The sequence below is a fragment of the Colossoma macropomum genome, unplaced genomic scaffold, assembly GCF_904425465.1.
Source record: "Colossoma macropomum unplaced genomic scaffold, Colossoma_macropomum, whole genome shotgun sequence".
Lineage (NCBI taxonomy): Eukaryota > Metazoa > Chordata > Actinopteri > Characiformes > Serrasalmidae > Colossoma > Colossoma macropomum.
Genome location: NW_023494802.1, coordinates 34851344 through 34871249, shown reverse-complemented (window position 1 = coordinate 34871249; position 19906 = coordinate 34851344). Strand labels below are relative to the sequence as shown.

At 39.9% G+C, this 19906-nt stretch overlaps 1 protein-coding gene across 1 annotated transcript in view; it reads right to left on the bottom strand.

The window, feature by feature from the left end:
• vwa5b1 (von Willebrand factor A domain containing 5B1) overlaps window positions 1-13646 on the bottom strand; it is a 93668-nt gene extending 80022 nt beyond the window's left edge. The window contains exons 1-2 of the mRNA XM_036591535.1: window positions 13537-13646; window positions 2257-2449 (exon numbers count right to left, since the gene is read on the bottom strand). Of these exons, the coding sequence (XP_036447428.1) occupies window positions 2257-2395 (139 nt within the window). The 5' untranslated portion in view covers window positions 2396-2449; window positions 13537-13646. The remainder of the gene's footprint in view (window positions 1-2256; window positions 2450-13536) is intronic.
• Window positions 13647-19906: the final 6260 nt, after the last annotated feature.

Here is a 19906-nt window from a genome sequence, read left to right as displayed (position 1 = left end):
AGCAATGCCATATGCCTGCTTAGCAAGCAGCACCTGGGACACCATAGCATTGACCTAGCAACACCTTAGCAACTACCTGGGATACCATAGCCAAACCCTAGCAACCACCTAGAATTTCATAGCAATTGCTTTGTCATGCCAACTTAAAGTTCACTCACAAACTTTCCTCTTCTAGTTGTATTACTATTATTTGTATTTATTCTATTATTCTAAAATCAGTTTTTCTAAGCAAATAAACACTTACTGTCCAATTAAATAGCTTTTAACTGTAATTTTCTCAGGTGTCTAAAGGTTTTTGAACAGATCTGTATATGTGGTACATGTGGTGTTCTGTATGTGTGTGTGCCACAGGCTAATGTTGAAATGCTAGCATGGGTGACAGCGCTGAGCTCTCCCCAGATGGAAGGAAGGTGGCAGAGGAATGTCTTCCGTCTGCCATGAACGTCTTTGTGGCTCCTCGGGGTGCTGCTCAGGCTATGCTTGCTCATTCATGTGTGTCTTAAAGTGACTGTGTGTCAGTCAGAGGATTGAGACTCAAAGTGTATGAAGAAAGCACAGCTTGGTCCTCAAAGGATGTGTTGGTAACAGTAGACCCATCCCAATTCCAATTAACTTGTGTTGTTGAAAGGAATTAATACTGTAATATGTATCATAAAGTAACATTCAAATAATATAAGAACATAATTACAGAGGATATGTAACAAAGCAGTAATGTTATCTGATAATACACAGTGCAAGAACATTGAGATTCAATACAGGTTCTCCTATGATATTTTAAGCCTGGAACCCTGAGGGCCTGCTTGGCCTTCAGAGAAAGCCTAGTGGTTTCTGGGAACCAAAAAATATGTTCTTTTTACTTTATCATCATGCATGTTGCATTTAAACTCCTCAAGTGATACTCTTATTACTTTGTTAAGTTTTGGTTGGAAACTTAAAATGGCAAAAGGAAAACTGTCCAAACAGAATTGCACTGGCATCTTCCTAGACACAGCTCACAGGCTTTCCACTGGTTAGGCCTTTAGGAGCTGGACTGACGCATCAGATTAACTGCCAAAGTAATTAAGAAGTGACAGCGCAATCAATGCTTTACAGTGAGTGGGACCAAATTTCGTAAGAATAAAGGTCATTCTAGGCCAGAGGTATTCAAACGTTTTCTCCTGAGGTTCCTTTTCCAGTTTTTTGAGAACTTGGGACCCCCTAAGCTAAAACAAACGTGTCAATGTACAAACTACTGCAGCACATGTGTAAATCAGGTCAAATCATCCAATTTGTCCAGAACTTTTATAGTAAATAAAATAAAAAGCAGCAGGGCAATAAGAGCTACATAAAAAACAGTATTATGACAGGGTTGTTTAAATATTTACTTTTTGCAATTTTCTATCTCAATTCTTATCCATGCCCCCCAGCAATACCTCTGCCTTAGACCATTACTGACTGTGAATATGAGCTGTAGTCTAATCAGGTTTCAGTCAGTTGTTAGAAATAGAAAACAGTGGCAGCTCTATGAGTTCTTTACTGAAAGAGTCACTGCTATAGTGTAATGTATATCGTTGCTGTCATGCAAAAACCTTGTATCTCCACTTTTGTTGTTTTTTCTTTTCTACATAATTTGAAAACTCCAGTTAAAATTTCATAATGAATCGACCTGCAGAAATGGTCCAAAAAAATCTCAGAAAGTTTGCTCCTACAGTTACCATTTCGGAGATATGAGGTTTTGTTCCAACAGCAGTGACATGTTACTGTCTGCTGCAAGCTTTAATTTAAACAAAGAAACATGTAATGTCTTTTACAGGTTTCAAATGTCTTTGTTTAATCTAGAACAACAAAAGATGTTCAGGTTCAAGCATTAGTTCACCACTGCAATACTTTAAGAAATCACACAGGGGCATTAGAAAAATTGAGAAATTGTCATAGACGTGTTTTTTTTTTGTTTAACTGAATTTTGACATTTACCCAAACTAAAAGCCTAGTTCTAATATTTACACTTCGCCACTGAATATTTTGATATTCAGCAAGTGTTTGTAACTCCAGCCCTTTAGGGATCCATGTACTGTACAGTTCAGCATTGTCTACAAATAATGTGCACTGTATGTGCCACCCAGCACTGGACCCTGAGAACCATGGTGTGGTCATTTGGACAGGAGGAGAGGTAAGGAGTAACTTAACCATAAATTATCCAGCAAAACTGAGAAAACCTGCTTTGCGGAGTGACTCCCAAATGCTGCGCCATGTTAGCTCAGTTCTTGAGACTCTCACCTTCAATGGGGTGGTCCTCTATGTTTTCATATGTCATGGAGGCCGTCATGGCCAGTGTGTAACCCCGGACACAGGAAGTGATGTCGGAGACGCTGAGCGGCAGGGCGCTACGCTTGGCCTTGTTGATCAGGCCTGGCATGGTTGCAGACTGGCAGGACTTCTGGCACAAACACAGCTGCGGTGGGCAAAGTCTCTGAAAACACAGACCACCAACAAAGACCCAGTCAAATACACTTACTTATATCACAGAGTCACTTCAATTATATATGTCAACACACTTACCATATCAATGGATTATATAGTCAATTATATTACACAGAATCATGAATGATATAAAAACATTAAAAGTATCCAAAAAGTATTACAAATATATTTCATATTAATTTAATTAGCATTTGGAAAAGGCATCAAGAAGCAGGTGATGAACAATATAATTACCTATGTATGTATAAAGTCACTTTGCTGGATACTAATCAATTATAATTTCATTCTCAATGCTATACAGCCATTGCTAGAGTCAATGGGCCTGCAGCATGTTGGGCTGGATACTGTGAGTGTAATCCATTATTTGCTTATCATAACTGGCTCTCATACTGTGGATTGACATTACATGAAGCTGAAGATAGCTTCTTATTCTCATTTCCAGTTCCACCTTAAATGATGTAGCAGTTACATTGAGATGCCTGTACAGGCTCTAGCATGTAACTGCTGCACTATTTAAGGTGGAACAGAAATTTGAAGAACAGAAGCTAACATCAGAGATTAGCACATCATATGGAATGACGATGTCATAATGTCATAATTTTCATACGTCAATCATGTGAAGATTGACTAAAACTGCAAAAAGCAAAAATGGCACCAAGAAGACAAGAATGAAAAAGCTACTTAAAGAGGAAAAGGACATATCCGAGCAGGTGGGCAGTGAAAATTTTAACTTAGATAGTGATCATTGCTTTGTAGCATACTGATCGTTATGACTATGTCAAATTTAAGATGTAGCCAGTTTTTATTTTATCACAAGCTGACCACCTTGGTTATCTCCGTGTTGCATAGAAATATTAAATAAGAGTAAGACACAAAGATGAAAATGCGCAGATCTTTTAAAAAGTTACTTTGCTCGAAGGCAGGGCTGTGTGGGTGAGTGTGGCAGGAGAAATCATATAAGTCGAAGTCTGAAAACAAGTCACCACTCCAGCCCTGTATACAGCTTTCTCTGTCACGTCAGAAACAGCAAAGAAAAACAAGCAAAAAAATGGGACTCCTAACAACTGTGTAAGGCCTGGTAGACCACCAAAACTGCCCCCATCAGATAAATAGTACTAAATGCTTTCATCTTTGAGAGAAAGGAGAAAATCAAGCTTCACTCTCTTTAGATCTGAAAAAATCCACAGGTGTTTCTGTCCATGCTTCCACTGTGAGAAGACAACTCAACACTATGGGTCTGAAAGGATGGGTAGCTGTCAAGAAGCCCTTACTGAGAAAAGGAAATAGTCAAAAAAAGAAGAATATTTGCAAATAAGACAAAGAAGCTGCTGGTGAAAACAATGGACTGTCCACCCCAGAGTCCAGACCTCAACATCACTGAATGTGTTTGGGATTTCTTGGATTGTGAGAAACAGAGAAAGTGACCAACTTCTAAGACTGAACTTTAGAGGTGTGGAAAAATATCCCAGCAGATTTCTTTAAACTAAAGGAAATTTCCTGAAAAAAGAATGGAAGCTGTAACAAAGTCAAAGGGCGGAAACACCAAATACTGAAAAATGTGATAAGTACTTGCTTTTGTGTACATTTCACTGAAAAATAAATAACTTAATGGTTTAATGGCAAATACATTTATGTATATACAACAATATTAAAACAAATTCTAAAGATTTGAGCTACAGTGTATATGAGGTTTCGCATTATAGCTCAGATGTAGCAGTGAGGCAATATCTTTTTTTAATCTTTTTTAATTGTACATAATCCCAAGAGTTTATCCAAGGCTGTAACTAAAGCACCATTGCTTTCCTAAGGCTAGATCCAGACACATAGTCAAACCTGACTTTTTGCATGCATCAGATGCATATCTAGTCTTTTTATTCCCAGTCAAAACAGCTCTCACAATCATGTCTAATCAGAACTATCCCAACTGGACCACATTCACCTGCAGACATTTCAACAAATAGTCATAAATCCATAATAAAGGGATAGTTTGGTGGAAAAAATTGTATTTACACCATTTTCCCCTCAGCCAAATGGGGAATGGGGTCAAACGCCTTAAAAAGTATGGCTCTTCAATAAAGATGATGGTTCTATGTATAACCATGACCACTCAAAGAACCATTTGCATGCTTTAATGGTTCTTTACATGGGTTGTATATAGCACCAAAAATGGTTGTTGCATTGTTGCAAGCTTGACATCGTAACAATAGCAGAACCCTTTTTGGTGCTACATAGAACCATTCTCAAGAAGGTGCTATGTAGAACCATATACAACATATTCTCCATCAATCTCAAGAACCATTTCACCATGCAAAGAACCCTTTAAGCATGCAAGTGGTTCTTTGAGTGGTTATGGCTCTATATAGAATCATTGTCTTTACCAAGGAACCCTTGAAGAACCATCTTTTTTAAGAGTGTAGCTGATCAGCCAAGAAATGTTTGATGTTGATAGTCTGCTTCTTATTGGAGCTACAAGGCTAATGCAGCTAACAGGTAATGGAAGCTTACAGCTGTCTGCATACCTAAATCGTCACACTCTGGCCTCACACTGTTCAGTAATATCATTATTTGTCAACTTCCGTTATTTGTTAGCTAAATTAGCCTTGTAGCTCCAGCGCAAAACTAAAGAAGCAAACTTCAGACACCAAACGTATCGGCTAATGAACTAAGACGAGTATTTCGCCCTGCTGTCTAATGTTCTACTGTTAAAGCTGGCGAGACGAGGCCGACCCACACTTCATTCATGTTCAGCCTTTCTTATTTTCTTGTTCTCCAATCATGCATCATTCATAACCATTCTGTGATGTGAAATTCAGAACCCCACAGGCATGCTGGGAGATTTCTGGCACACCAAACGTCGACTCCACTCGCCCATCGCAAACTTCTAAGAAAGCAGCTCCATCAAAGTGAATCAGATTTTCCTGCGCATCAAAAGAGCCATATGGCACACTGATACAGGCAGACAGAACGAAACAGTCGGGTGTCACTACAGTTAAAGTCCACTTTTTGCATCACTGTTATGTTGTGACCCATTTCCATGGTCAGAAAAATAGGCAGATCCCAGCCAAAGTACAGTCCCAGCCAAAGGTTTGGACATGAAAGGTTTTCCTCATTTTCACTCATTTTTACATTTTACAATAATAGTGGACAGCAAAACTATCTTGGCATCCTCTCAAGCTAGATGCTGGATGCTTTTCAAATGGTTCCACATACTCTGAGACCTTGTTGGTTGTTGAAGACTATTTGTTGGGTGGCATTTCAAAAAGAACTCAAAGGGCCCATGTCTTTTTTTTTATTATTATTTTTGACCTTACGACATTTGTTTGATTCATGCATTGGAACCAGCCATAATTCATTTTTACATGACCATTTTCCAACCTCTGTTAGATTTAAACAAGCTGTGTTTGTTATTGTGCCTTTAATGCCAATGTATGTTTTGATTGGCTGTCCTGTATTGCGCAGTCCAGGCTGAAACACTCCTTATATGTCAACGTAAATGGGAGGGGCTAAACTGCTGCAGGCTGAATAGATATACAGACGGGGACAAAATTGTTGGTGCCCTTACACAGAAAAAGAAGAGCACACAATTTTCTTTGAAAAAGCTTGCAACTGACAAAAGTAATTGGGATACATCATTATTTATTCCATATTTGAAAACAGACTTTGCAATAAAATATTTTTGAATTTTTTAAATAATAAAACGACAAAAATGATGGAACCCTCAGCCTAATACTTTTTGCGCAAGCTTTAGAGGCAATCATTGCAAATTTGCAATTTCTGTAGCTCTCAGTGAAACTTCTGCACTGGTTTGGTCCACTATTCCTAAGCAAACTGCTCCAGGTTTCAAGGGCGCCTTCTCCAGACTGCATGTTTCCATAGATGTTCAATAGGATTCAGATCAGGGTTCACAGAAAGCCACTTCAGAATAGTCCAATGTTTTGTTCTTATGCACTCTTGGGTGCTTTTAGCTGTGTGTTTAGGATCATTATCACAGTGGAGTTATTATGAACTTTGATAGAGTTTTCTGACACTGGGCAGTACGTTTTGCTCCAGATAGTCTTGAGGTTTCATTGTGACTTGCACAAATTCAAGGCACCCCATGCCAGATGCAGCAAAGCAGCCCCAAAACATAACTGAGGTCTTTTCTTTGAAAACTTGCTTTCATCTATGAACATAGAGCTGATGTGACTTGTCAAAAAGCTCCAGTTTTGACCCATCTGTCCAAAGCACATCCTCCCAGAAGCATTGTGGCTCATCAATATGTATTTTAGCAAATTCCACTCTGGCTTTTTTATGTTTCTCTTTCAACAGTGGAGTCCTCCTGGGTCTTCTTCCATGGAGCACACTGTCACTTAAAACGACAGACGGTGCGATCAGGCACTGACGTACCTTGACCTTGGAGTTCAACTTGTATCTCTTAGGAAGTTTGTAAGTTTACTTTAGCTCTTTATCTACTATTCACACTATTCTGTTCAATCTGGGGTCAATTTTCATCTTGCAGCCACATCCAGGGAGGTTAGCTACAGTCCCATGGACCTTAAACTTCTTAATAGTATTTTCAACTGTAGTCAAAGGAACATCAAGCTGTTTGGACATGGTCTTATTGCCTTTACCTTCAACATGCTTGTATATATATTTTTTGATCTCCTCAGACAACTCTCTCCTTTCTTTCTCTGGTCCATGTTTAGTGTGGTGCACACAATGACACCAAGCAGCAGAGCGACTACTTTTCTCCATTTAAACAGACGGAATGACTGATTATAAGATTGAAGACGTGTGATACAAGGCATGCAGGTATACATGATACACCTGCTTTTAATTTCATCATTTTTCAGGAGGAATGAAGCCTTGTTTCAATGAGCTGTAAAGCTACCAACAAATTTGTCCATGTCTGTATGCAATATAAGATAAACAAGCTACAGATTTTGCAGCTTGGTTTCCATTTGTTACTCCATGATACAGACCCCTTAAAATGTTTGCTTAGGAAATAAATGAATACATAGGCATCAAGTTTACCTTCTGAAATATTACCCTAACATTTCATTTTTGTTGTGGGGATGTGGATTTGGAGCGTTCCCTGAACATCTAAAATGTCTAGTTCTCTTAATGTTCCCAGAACGTTGTTCTTAAGTTGGAGGTCCTGGGAACATTAGGAGAACTACACATTTTATATCAAGATTCCAAAACAAGATTCCAATGAGGTTAAAATGTCTTCTAACTTCTAAATTCTTTTTAAAAAAATTTTTGGAACATAAAGGAAACCTGATATTTTGAACACTCTGGGACCATTCCAAATCAACATTTCCACAACCATAATGGAACGCTAAGGAAATATTTTTAGGATGTGAATTTATTAGCTGGAATAATTATGCCCCATCAATCTCGATAAAAAAAAAGTTAAAAGAACATTCATATAACATCAAACATAAAACGCTTTATATTAACATTGTGGGACCTCTTATCAAGGCTATGTAACATTATTAGAATGTTTCATCAATGTGATGGCATGATATGGCAGCATACTGGAATTGGTAAGATATTCTATTGTTAACCAAAAAAGTAGGTAGTCCAGCACAAGAGCTACTAAATATCCTAGTTTAAAATTAAATTCAAATTTGGTTTAAAATGATTCCTGGCTGACTGAAAATTCTGTGCTCATTGAACATTCAGTAGTAAGTTAACGTTCCAACACCCAGACTCAGAAGAAGTCATCGCCATCATTTCTCAGCCAGTATGTGGGCCAGATGAAAGTGGTAAGTGTGGGCCAAAACTGGGCCATCCCTTGTTTACTATCTGGGTGGCAGTTGTATGCAAAAGTTTGAATACTTCAAGTAAAGTGACATGTTTTGTAAGTTTTGTAACTTAAGCTCTACAGAGAAACCTAAATATGACATTTTCTGCAAATTTTAGTGCACAGTTTTTGTTTATTTGCTGAATTTATAACACATAAAATATAAAATGCGCCATAATTTTTGCACTAGACACATTTATGTTTTATTTATGTTTTTCCAAACAAGTTAAATTCAACAAGCATCGTAGGCTTTTTACATACTAAGGCTCATTATTCAGTAATTGCAGGGACTTCTTAGGTTATAGAAGTGTGTAATTAAACTTTGGGCCTGCTGGTGGGCCCTGGCCATTTAAGGGGTTGAAATATGCAGAAGTGTGTCCTCTGTAGAGGAAGTGTCAACTTATTTACACTCAGAAAATCAACAAAACATGTCGTTTGACCAGAGGCGGGTGCCAAAACTTTTGCACACAACTAGCCATGGGATGGATCTCTGTGAGCTGGCAACTTCGATTATGTGTGTCCAGACCTTTGACTGGTTCTGTAAATAAGAAGCGGTTCCACAGCTCTGTGAATACACGAAGCTTGGCAACAACATCTTGTGAAAGTGAATGGAACGACTTCATGGTGAGCGCATGGAGAAAGAATGGGAGCCACTAATAGCCTTCCTCCTCTATCTCTGCACTTCCTGTGAAGATGGCCTTTGGACTTGATTATACGCAGCAAGGATTTATAGCTAATCACTGTCCCAGAACAAGGAAAGACATTACAGCTGAAGATTAAACATCACTCTGAGCAGAGCAACAACAGGACCATTCATCCAGCAGAGCCATCCATAACTCAGAGACAGAGGAAACGCTGTTTCATTAGGCAGGAGCATTCTGCTGTGTTGTGACAATGAGAGTGGACAGACGCAGTGCATTAACCCTCTTCCCAGCCAGCCCGTGCCAAGACTGCCATCATGTGTCCAGAGGTACGGCTGCTCTAAACAGGTTTCTCCTAATCTGATTGTAGCCTTGTGGAAGAAACGACACAGTGGTCAGGTTGAGTGGACGGTAACTCATTTATCAGGGTGAGTGCGGTGGACGAGGACCGGGAGAGCGGACAAAAAAAAACCTAAATGGTCCCAGACGTCTTAACTTGTGAATTCAAGCTGGTAAAGAAGATAAACAGGCCCGGTATTTTGCCCTGCATGCATGCAAAAGTTTGTGCACCCCTGATCAAATGATACTTTGCTGACTTTCTTAGTGAAAATATAGAATGTTTTGAAGTAATTTTACTTAGAAAATCAACAAAACATGTAATCCGACTATACCCAAGTGTCAGCTAAAGGGGTATAAAGCCCCCCGGCATTGGGCTGTGGAGCAGTGGAACCGTGTTCTCTGTAGTGATGGAGCTCCATCCATTACCTTTGGCATGAGCTAGAGTGATCCAGAACTGATCATCCAACATCAGTACCTGACCTCACTTATGCTCTTGTGGCTGAATGCAACCAAATCCTCATAGCAATATTCCAACATCTAGTGTAAAGGCTTCTGAGAAGAGTAGAGGCTGTTACTGTTATTGAAACCAGAAGAAACGTTGGATATGTGTAGTAACCTCCTTGTCTTTCACGCTCAGCTTTTCCTTTCTTATAATCCCATCAGCCATCATTCGTTAAGATTCTGACATGAACTTCGGAGCCCCACCCACTCTGCAAATTCAATTATATCATCTCCGTGATGAGATTCATTTTTAATGCTTTCCGTGTTTAAACTTGTCTCATGTATCTCAGAATCCAGAGAGAAAAAAAATTCTCCCTCACTCCCATGAGAATTAGATGGCCGAATCGCCCATGAGGCCTGGAGGGAGAAGCTAATGAGGGAGCGCTGGCTGTAACGGTCAATTTTTTTGCCATGCCTTCAAGGTAGATGCGCTTGTCATTACATATTCATACATTTGCTGTGACGTCACTCTCTGTGTTTTTTAAGGCGGCATTCAAAACTGTATATTACCATACAAATAGTATGTAAAAATAGCACACCACCATTAGCAGCATGTTCAGTAGCACAGAACATATACTATAGGATAGCATAATATAGTACAGCATAGCATAGCATGGTTATGTATAAGTATAATGTATATAGTATGGTATTGTATAGCATAGTGTTGTGTTACTCGGTATAGTATAGTATAATATAGTGTTATATTATACAGTGTAGTATAGTATAGTATAGTATAGTGTTGTATTATACAGATAGGATCGTATAATATAGTGTTGTATTATACAGTATAGTATAGTATAATATAGTATAGTATAGTATAGTATAGTGTTGTATTATACAGTATAGCATAGTGTTGTATAATACAGCATTGTATAGTATAGTGTTGTATTATACAGTATAGCATAGTATAATATAGTATAGTCTTGTATTATACAGTACAGTACAGTATAGTATAATATAGTATAGTGTTGTATTATATAGTATAGTATAGTGTTGTATTATACAGTATAGCATAGTACATAGTTTTAAATGCAGTCCTAGAGTTAAGCTGTAGATGTTGCAGTGCAAATGAAAGACACTGAAATCGTCTATTCTTTTCATGTATTTCACAGTCCTTTTAAAGGAGAATTCCACAATTTTTTCAAAATTTCTGTAAAATGAAATGTAGTAGAATGTTGAAGAAAAAGCTCCATTCTATAGAGAAACAGAATTGTTCACAGTGGTGGTGATAGGAACCAGACATCTCAGGAGTTTAATGCATTAAAGCCTCTCTTTCCTCAAAGAAAGTTATTAAATAAACTGGTTATCAATATGTTGCCTGATGCCTAAGACACTGTTTTACGATAGTTTCCAGAAAAGATTTTGGCTTAAAACATATTTTTAAAATCCATTTATACAGAGGGTTTTGAGATATTTTTTCAGAAGTACCACTATTTTATCATTATCAACATCACATATAAAACTTAGAAGATATGTAGGGTCACTGGTCATTTTGGATAGTAAATAAAATGGTTGCCATTGCATTGTGAACATTGGGACACCTGGTTCCTATCATGACCACTCTAAAGATATTGCTAACTTTCTCTACAGTGTAGCATGAATTTGTTTTTAACCTCAACTATTGAAGCGTGCAGAATATTGTGAAAAAAGGGGAATTCTCCTCTACGAGGAAAAGGATTATTTAGATAAGTAATGATGAACCTCATAATAAGTCATTTTAATCATTTAACACCTTAAAACTACTATAATTGCTTCAGTCAATTCAGTCAATGAATACACACTGCACATCAGACGTAGAGTGTAGCTCAGCATAGCGTTGTTTAGCAGAGTGCAGCACAGAACACATCACAGTGAGAGCGCTAATAAACATCAAAATCAAGTTCATTTTACACTCTACTCATAAATAGTTAGTGAAATAAAACTATCAACATCATTTACTGAATTTATCACATTTCAGATCAGCTGACTAGCTCTTCACAAATCCAGTGTTTTCAAGATAAAAGAAATGAGGTGAAAAAACTAGGCTAGTAATATTAGCTGAGGTAACAGAGCATTAGCGTTCTTCTGTTTATCTTAAAGATTTTACCTTAATTGCCTTTCTTGTTGGAAATTTCCAGACATGTCACATACTGGCATTTTTTGTAGTCATGTTCTGGCTTTGATTTAATGTAGTAATAGTAAAATGCAGAGTGGCACTCAGAGAAATTGTGTTGGAAGTCACTAACTAGTGGCTCACATCAGTGCCCAATGTCAGCGGCGGCTAATAACGTTATCTGAGGTAACAAACCATCAGCACTTGTCTGTTCATCTAAAAGATTTTAGAGTGACTGCCTTTCTTGGGGTAAATTTCAAGCTACCAGCAATTTCTAGGATCTCATTCTGGGTTTTATTTAAGGCAGTAAGAGTAAAATGCTAAGTAGCGGTCAGAAAAATTGAACAATGAGTGCATTTACATGCACTTAATAATGCAATGTTCATCAGCTTTTGGCAGTTATTTGATTATTCAAGAGGTCATGTAAACAGTATGCTCCGATTTCTCTGATTGGATTAAGGCCTAGAAATCCAATTAGAAAATCCAGGTTTCTCAGTGTATGCATACCCTTACTCTGATTTCTTTCAGATTTCTCATTCTGTACATGTGTGTAAACAAACATTCTCTTGGAAACAGCCAGCAGAGTTTAACAAAATGAAGAACTTGAATATTTTTTATCCTCTAGATGACGTAGATTAACATTTTCTGCTAAAGTGATTCGATGTTTTTGAAAAAATGAGATTTACGTTACGTTCACATCGCATCTTATTCTGGGAGTTTTTCGGCCGGTTGCAAAGCAGAAATCTGATTACAGCCTGACTCATGTAGACCAGGAGTTTTCCCATTATCTGATTACCCAAGCACATGTCAACACATTGAATGGGTAACTGACGAAATCTGATTTTCTGCAGTTATCGGATTACTAAGCACATGAAAACGCACTCAGTGTTGGAAGTCACTGGTTAGCGGTGCAATGTATGCACTTTCATCACGAACAGTGGTTCTGAATTTTTGGACCCTGTGGTGAGTCCGGTTGGTGCTGGCCTGGACAAGTTTAATTAAGACTAATGCGAAGATTTTCAACCATATTTTAAAGGATAAAAAGTAAATATTCATTGCACTCTTCTTGGAATTAGAAATCCCCTGTTATAACATGGCCATGGACAAAAAGGCTACTTAGATTAACCCTCTAATAGAGAAGGAGTTGGACAATCATTGAATTTCCTCTTTCTATTTACATAATACCACTTTTAAAAGTATCAGCACATATCAGTAGGTATCAGGATAGGCAGCCTTTTGTATTCCTCAGTATCAGATCATGAAGACAGTCAGCGGTATCGTCCGTCCCTGCTCATCACAGCAGTCTGGATCGGAAGCGTTACAGAGCATCAGAAATAAACACCCCCGCTGCCTGCTTCCATTCATGCTGGGAGACGGGCAACACCGCAGGAGGCGTCACGGACACGGCAGCCACCTGTTGATACATGCAGCTCTGCTGCTGCTGTGTACACATCACCACCCGGTTACTTTGCTCTCTGATCAATCCTGCTGTGGTTTGCATGTGCAAGAATGTGCAAGAATCATGCCAGCAAAGCTGACCGGCTTGTCAGATTTCTGAGCGACATTAGTGGTCATTTTGACATCTGTGCATGCTCTACCTGCCCACTTCTTCACACTTTTCCCAGCAAAGAGCCAAAAGACATACAAGAACAGACAACTGTAGTTCAGAATAATAACCACAGACTTTGGAAAAATCTGAAAAGCGATGATCTTACCTTACATTTGGGTCAGTTAAGCTGTTGCTGGTCACTTCTCTTCTGATACTCGCAAGGAGCAGCATGAAAAGCAGCCCCTCTCTCTCTTTCTCTCTCTGTCTACCTCTCTCTCTCTCAGCGCTGTCCGTGTGAATGGCGTAGAGGAAACATCAGCTTGTCACAGGTGGCTGAAACTCTAAATTGAAGCACTCTAGCGCTCGCTGATGGACAAAACATCGGAGAGGGAGAGAAAGAGGGAGGGAGGGAAGGAGGGAGGGAGAGTGCGTGTGCGAGTGAGAAAGCAGCAGCTGCAGGCTAACACTAATGCAGTCAGTCGGCACAGCAACATGTGGTTATAAAAAGTAGCCCAGTCTGGCGCTGATGCTGCTGCTGATGCTGCTATGGCTGGAGTTGGGGGCATGATGGTGGGAGGAGAGAGGGACGAGCATCCGTCCATCCGTCCATCCATCCACGACTCCTCCAGCCCACCCCCAATCCCCCCCACCACCACTTCCCTCCCCCTCCAACCCCTCCACCCCTCCCCTAACCTCAATCAGTGACGATGGAGCCTATTCATGTGTCCTTTTTGATAGCCGTTCGGGAGGTGTGTGGTGGTGGGGGGGGCACTGGGGGGCTCTAAATGAAATGCAGCAGCATGTATGGAGAAAGAAAGAGAGCGATGAGCGCCGATAGAGGAAAACATAAACATAAAGCACGCCTGGATCTGGCCTCCAAAGACAGCCAAGCTATCTTTTATCTGATCTCTCTCGCCCTCTCTCTCTCTCTCTCGCTGATTGCTGAGCCCCAAACGTCCACTTTCATGATTTTCATGTGGTGGTTTTCTTCTCCTCTCTCTCCCTAATTTCTCTCTCTCTCTCTTTTCTCACTCTCTCTCTCCCTCCCCTCTCTTTCTTCCTTCCTTTTCTCCTTTTCCTCCCCCTCTCCTTCCCTCTCTGTCTCTGTCTGTCACACTCACACACCATTTCCCTCTCTCTCCCCCTTTTGTTTATCTCTCTTTCTCTCTCTCTCTCCTTTCCCTTTCTTTTTCTCCCCATTCTTCCCTCTCTCTCTCTTTCTCTGTTTTTTCTCCTTTCTTTCTCCCTCTTCTCTTTGTCTTTGTCTATCACCCCTCTGTCTCTCTTCCTTCTTTCCAGTCTCCCTATCTTCCTCTCTCCATCCCTTTTTTCTCACTCCATTTCCCTCTCTTTTCTCAGTCTTTGGCCCTCTCCTCCCATTATTTCTCTCTTCACCCCCTTCTCTTTCTCTTTATTCCTTTTCTCTCACTCTCCATTTCCCTCTTTTTTTCACTCTTTTCTCCTTCTTTTTCTGCTCTTTCTCACTTTCTCTTTCTCTCACCCCCTTTATCTTTTGTCTTTTCGTTTTCTTCTACTTCTGTCTCCTTCACTCTCTCTCTTCCTTCCCATTCTCTCTCTCCCCTTCTCTATATCTCTCACCATTTCCCTCTCTTTTCTTATTCTTTTGCTCTCTCTCTCCCCCACCTTTGTATTTATCGCTTCTCCTTTTTGTCACTTTATCCGATATTTCTCTCCTTTTCTTCTGTCTCTCTTTTTCTTGTCTCTCTATCTTTCCCATTCTCTATTCCCTTCTCTCCATCTCTTTTTCTCCCCCTTCATTTTTCTCTATGTCTCTCTTTTCCTCTCCCTCTCTTCCTCTTTCATCACAAATTCTTTCCTTCCTTTATCCTCTTCTCCACCTCTTCTCTTTTTCTCTCACTCTCTCCACCATTTTCCTCTTTTCTCATTCTTAATCTCTCAACCCTCTGTTTCTCTCTCAATATCCCCCTTCCTTTCTTTTTCTTTGTTTTTCCCTGTCTCTCTCTCTCATTCTCTCATCCCCCCCGTTTCTCCCTTCTTGTTTCCTCTTTCTACCTTTTCTCTCTCCCTCCCTCATCCTCCCCCTTCTCTATCACTCCATTATTTCTGTCTCTCTTTTGCTCTCTATTCCCCTTTCTATTTCTCTCCCTTTCCCCCTGTCTCTCTCTCTCTCTCTTTATCCTTCTTCTTTTTCTTTCCTTTTTTATGTCGTCCTCCCCTTCTTTCTCTCTATTTCAGTCTCTTTTCTCAATCTAATGCTCTTTCTCTCTCCCTCTTTCTATTTGTCTTTGTTCCCCTCTTCTTCTCTATAGCCCCCTTTTTCTTTTTGCTCCCTTTCTCTGTCTTTCTCCTCCCTCTCCCTCCTTTTCTCTCTCCCTCTTGTTTCTAGCTATTTCTCCCTCCCTTCTCTCTCCCTTTCTCTCTCATTCTCTCTCTACTTCCCACTCTCTCATTTTCTCTTTACCCATTCTCTTTCTCCCACCCCCTCTTTCTCTTTCTTCCCCTTCTCTCTCTCTGTCTCCCCCTCTGTCTCTCTCCCTCTCTCTGCCACCCTTTCTTTCCTTCTCTCCTCTTCCCCCTTGTCTCTCTCTCTCTATCTCCCTGTTCTGTCTTCCTGTCTGTCTCTCTCTCTCTCTCTCTCTCTCTGCCCCCGTCTCTCTCTCTATCTGCATTTTTGCGACTGTCTGATTCGTCTGTTTTTGCAGAGGAGGTAACCATGACAATCAATATGGAGCCTCTAGAGCTTCTTAAAGACAACAGGTTGAGGTGTGTGTGTGTGTGTGGTGTGTGTGTGTGCGTGTGTGTGTGTGTGTGAGTGAGGTAGGAGGTTTGGCTTATCTCGGATTCACAATTCAATTAAATGTTTCTCTTCCTCCTCACCCCCTTTCACTTTCTCTCTCTCTCTCTCTCTCTTTCAGTCTCTCTCTTTCAGTCTCTATCTCTCTCTCTTTCTCTCTGTTTATGTCTACTTCTAACATCACATCCTTTTTTTACAATAATGTTCGATATCTTTGAATAACGTGCATTAAGGAGTCTCGCTGCGTTTTATCATCAGTGATAAACGTCTTCATCAGATCCTGAGATCATTATCAGAACGAGGACAGCAGTCCTACCTGCAGAAACGCTGCAGTGATAAAGCTCCTTTCCCTTTTCAGCAAATTAGAGATCCTCACCTGTGACTGTGATTTGATGCAGAACAGCACTTGTCAGTGTCCTTTTATCAGTCTCTCAGGAAACATCTGAATCATTTTAGAGGAGGCTGACTGATCAGGGCCAAACAGAACAGCACAGAACAATCCAGAACTCATAGGCTCAGAGCAGGGAGGCCTACCATTATTATTAGACCAGTTCTACAGAAAAAAACATAAGAATGAAGCTCTGAAAGGCAGCCAAGCTGTGAAAAGTGATGGTAATGCTTAGATTTCTCACAATACATTTTCAAAACCTATATATTACAATTTGTGGTAAAAACAAGATCATAACAAGATTACACACACATTAACAAGAGCACAGGTTAACATTAACCCAAGAACCAGTGCAACACTCCCTTATAAAGCTTGTGGTCACTCTTTACAAGCACATTTACCCCAAAGAAAACATCAACTAAAATCAGACAGCTGAGCGATGCACATAAAAAAGAAGACAAGCAGCCAAATTAAAAACCGAAGCCATCAAGCAAGCTAAAGCACACTGCCAGAGCAGGCGTCGAAAATGACTTTTTTCATTTATATCTTACCTTTGAAGTAAACAGTTCTCAGACCTTCGGCTGACATTTTTATTTGCCTTTTAAGATGGACGTCCTCTACTCTGTCAGAGTTTCAGGCCATTCAGATCCATCAGGCACATCTTTTGTACATCTGGAGCTTCACATTCAAAGTACATTCACAGGAATGCTAGCTCTGTGTAAAAAGTCCTTAAAGATTGTGTATTATTTTGCACGTGCCCATATCCACTTTATTGTTTTTTGTGACTGCTGTATTATGAGATTATGGTCATCACGTCCAGTTGGGGAGCAGAAGTGTCATTTATTCCTGTTTTGGCTAAGTTAAGGCCTCAGCAGACGATGTTTGCTTGGCTTCAGCGAACAATATGATGTAATTGCGGAGAAAATGAACAACCGCAGACGTCGCGTGGAGGATTCGTTCGCCGTGTCGCTCACATGGCAGCTGGGCGAACTCCGTGGACTAAGACGTTACATGACAAAGCCTCTGATTGGTCGGTAAAAAAGAGGCGTGCCATTAAACAAAGCTTCGGCTCTGGCGGACACACTAATATTTCACTGTGAAACGCGCATTTGTTAAATAAACAATGAATACCTCCTAAATGTAAGATATTAAGTCTATTACTCTGTAGTACTAACCAGTACTAAGCACCAAAACATACAGGTAATCTTTTATTTAGGTTCACAAGAGGACGAGGCTGAAGTTGGCTTTCTGTTCACCAGCTTCTTGTTCGAATTTTCCCGTTCCACCTTAAATGGTGGCAGTATTCTGAACTCAAATGTCGCCATAGTTAGAACAGTGAAAGAATTGTTTTCCAGCAGTCGTGAAACTTATCATAAAATGTCATAGCGATGTGGAGTGTCCACGACACGAAACCGCAGAAAGTATGCGAGGTTGTAAGCTCGTGAAGGCGCTTCGCACAACCCTCGAGAATTTAGTTTTGCAAGAAGTGTGCTGAGGCCTTTAGAGAATTTTGTAGCGAATAGAATTGCGACTCAGTAATGTCTTTCAGGTTTGTCGAACGCCAGAGGGCGCTCCCGAGTGAGCCCAAAATGAATGGGTTAATATGAAGCATTTGAGCAGAATCATAGTTTGTAAATGCTTCAACATTTTTACGCAGAAGAATGTATTCATTTCCTGAACACAGAGCAACATAAAACATTTTAACACTGCTATTACATTTTAACTGCTTTTGCATTCCAGTTATAGGACTTTATAACGGTGCCTCATGTACGTTCAAGACAATAAACATGAACCACTTCACTCAGCCATTGAGCTGATTAGCTTGGCAACCAATCAGCACTCAGTAGCAGTAATGCTAACCAATCAGCACTCAGTAGCAGTAATGCCAACCAATCAGTACTCAGTAGCACTAATGCTAACTAATTAGCTCTCAGTAGCAGTAATGCCAACCAATCAGCACTCAGCAGCAATAATGCTAACTAAGTAGCTCTTAGTAGCAATAATGTCAACCAATCAGTACTCAGTAGCAATAATGCCAACCAATCAGTACTCAGCAGCAGTAATGCTAACTAATTAGCTCTCAGTAGCAGTAATGCCAACCAATCAGTACTCAGCAGCAGTAATGCTAACTAATTAGCTCTCAGTAGCAGTAATGCCAACCAATCAGCACTCAGTAGCAGTAATGTCAACCAATCAGTACTCAGTAGCAGTAATGCCAACTAATCAGTACTCAGTAGCAGTAATGCTAACTAATTAGCTCTCAGTAGCAGTAATGTCAACCAATCAGTACTCAGTAGCAGTAATGCTAACTAATTAGCTCTCAGTAGCAGTAATGCCAACCAATCAGCACTCAGTAGCAGTAATGCTAACTAATTAGCTCTCAGTAGCAGTAATGTCAACCAATCAGTACTCAGTAGCAGTAATGCTAACTAATTAGCTCTTAGTAGCAGTAATGTCAACCAATCAGTACTCAGTAGCAATAATGTCAACCAATCAGTACTCAGTAGCAGTAATGCTAACTAATTAGCTCTCAGAAGCAGTAATGTCAACCAATCAGTACTCAGTAGCAGTAATGCCAACCAATCAGTACTCAGTAGCAGTAATGCCAACCAATCAGTACTCAGCAGCAGTAATGCCAGCATCTACTGCCCAAACCTGTTTGCTGTAGAAAAACAGAAAAATACAGGTAAGTTTTCTTTACTTATTCAGTGAAATACATCCATGTACCTTCCAAAATTAAAGAAAGGTTCTGGTCAACTGGTTCAAAACTATTGTAGTTTCGAACCTGCTGTATCATTTAAGGAGGAATGGAAAATTCAAACAAGTAACCGGCGAAAATCTTTGTGGCACCCTGACGACGCCCACCTTACGTCTGGGAAAGCAAACACACCGGACAGTTCTGGAGTCATTTTACAAACATTTCAGAAAGTAGAAAACAACCTTCGAAGTAATCACAGAATCATGTGACTTACAGCTTGATACGCCATTGTTTATCCAAAAAACTCTTTTCAATCGCTCATTTTTGCATCTCAGCTTTGGCAATATTCTAACTTTTCCTCCTCGTCCTAGCATAAAATCTTTGCAATATTTGGGTGATTGTTTCAAATTTCAGGCTTTTTCCATACTTTGTGTTTTTTGGAGTTTTTAAAATTCACAAAAAACTACTGGATGGAAAACCTGCTAATGATGCACACAAAAGCTCTCTGCGTGTTAACAGCGCCCCCTGTGGATGATCTTTAGCACGCTAAACGTCAGGGTCTCCACGAAGTGCTTCACATCTAAAAGTGCAAGGAAATCTCACAAATTCTATAACTCTAAATTCTCTTTTTACTGTGCGTGTAAAACTTTTATCCGGTTACCTTTTATGTTTTA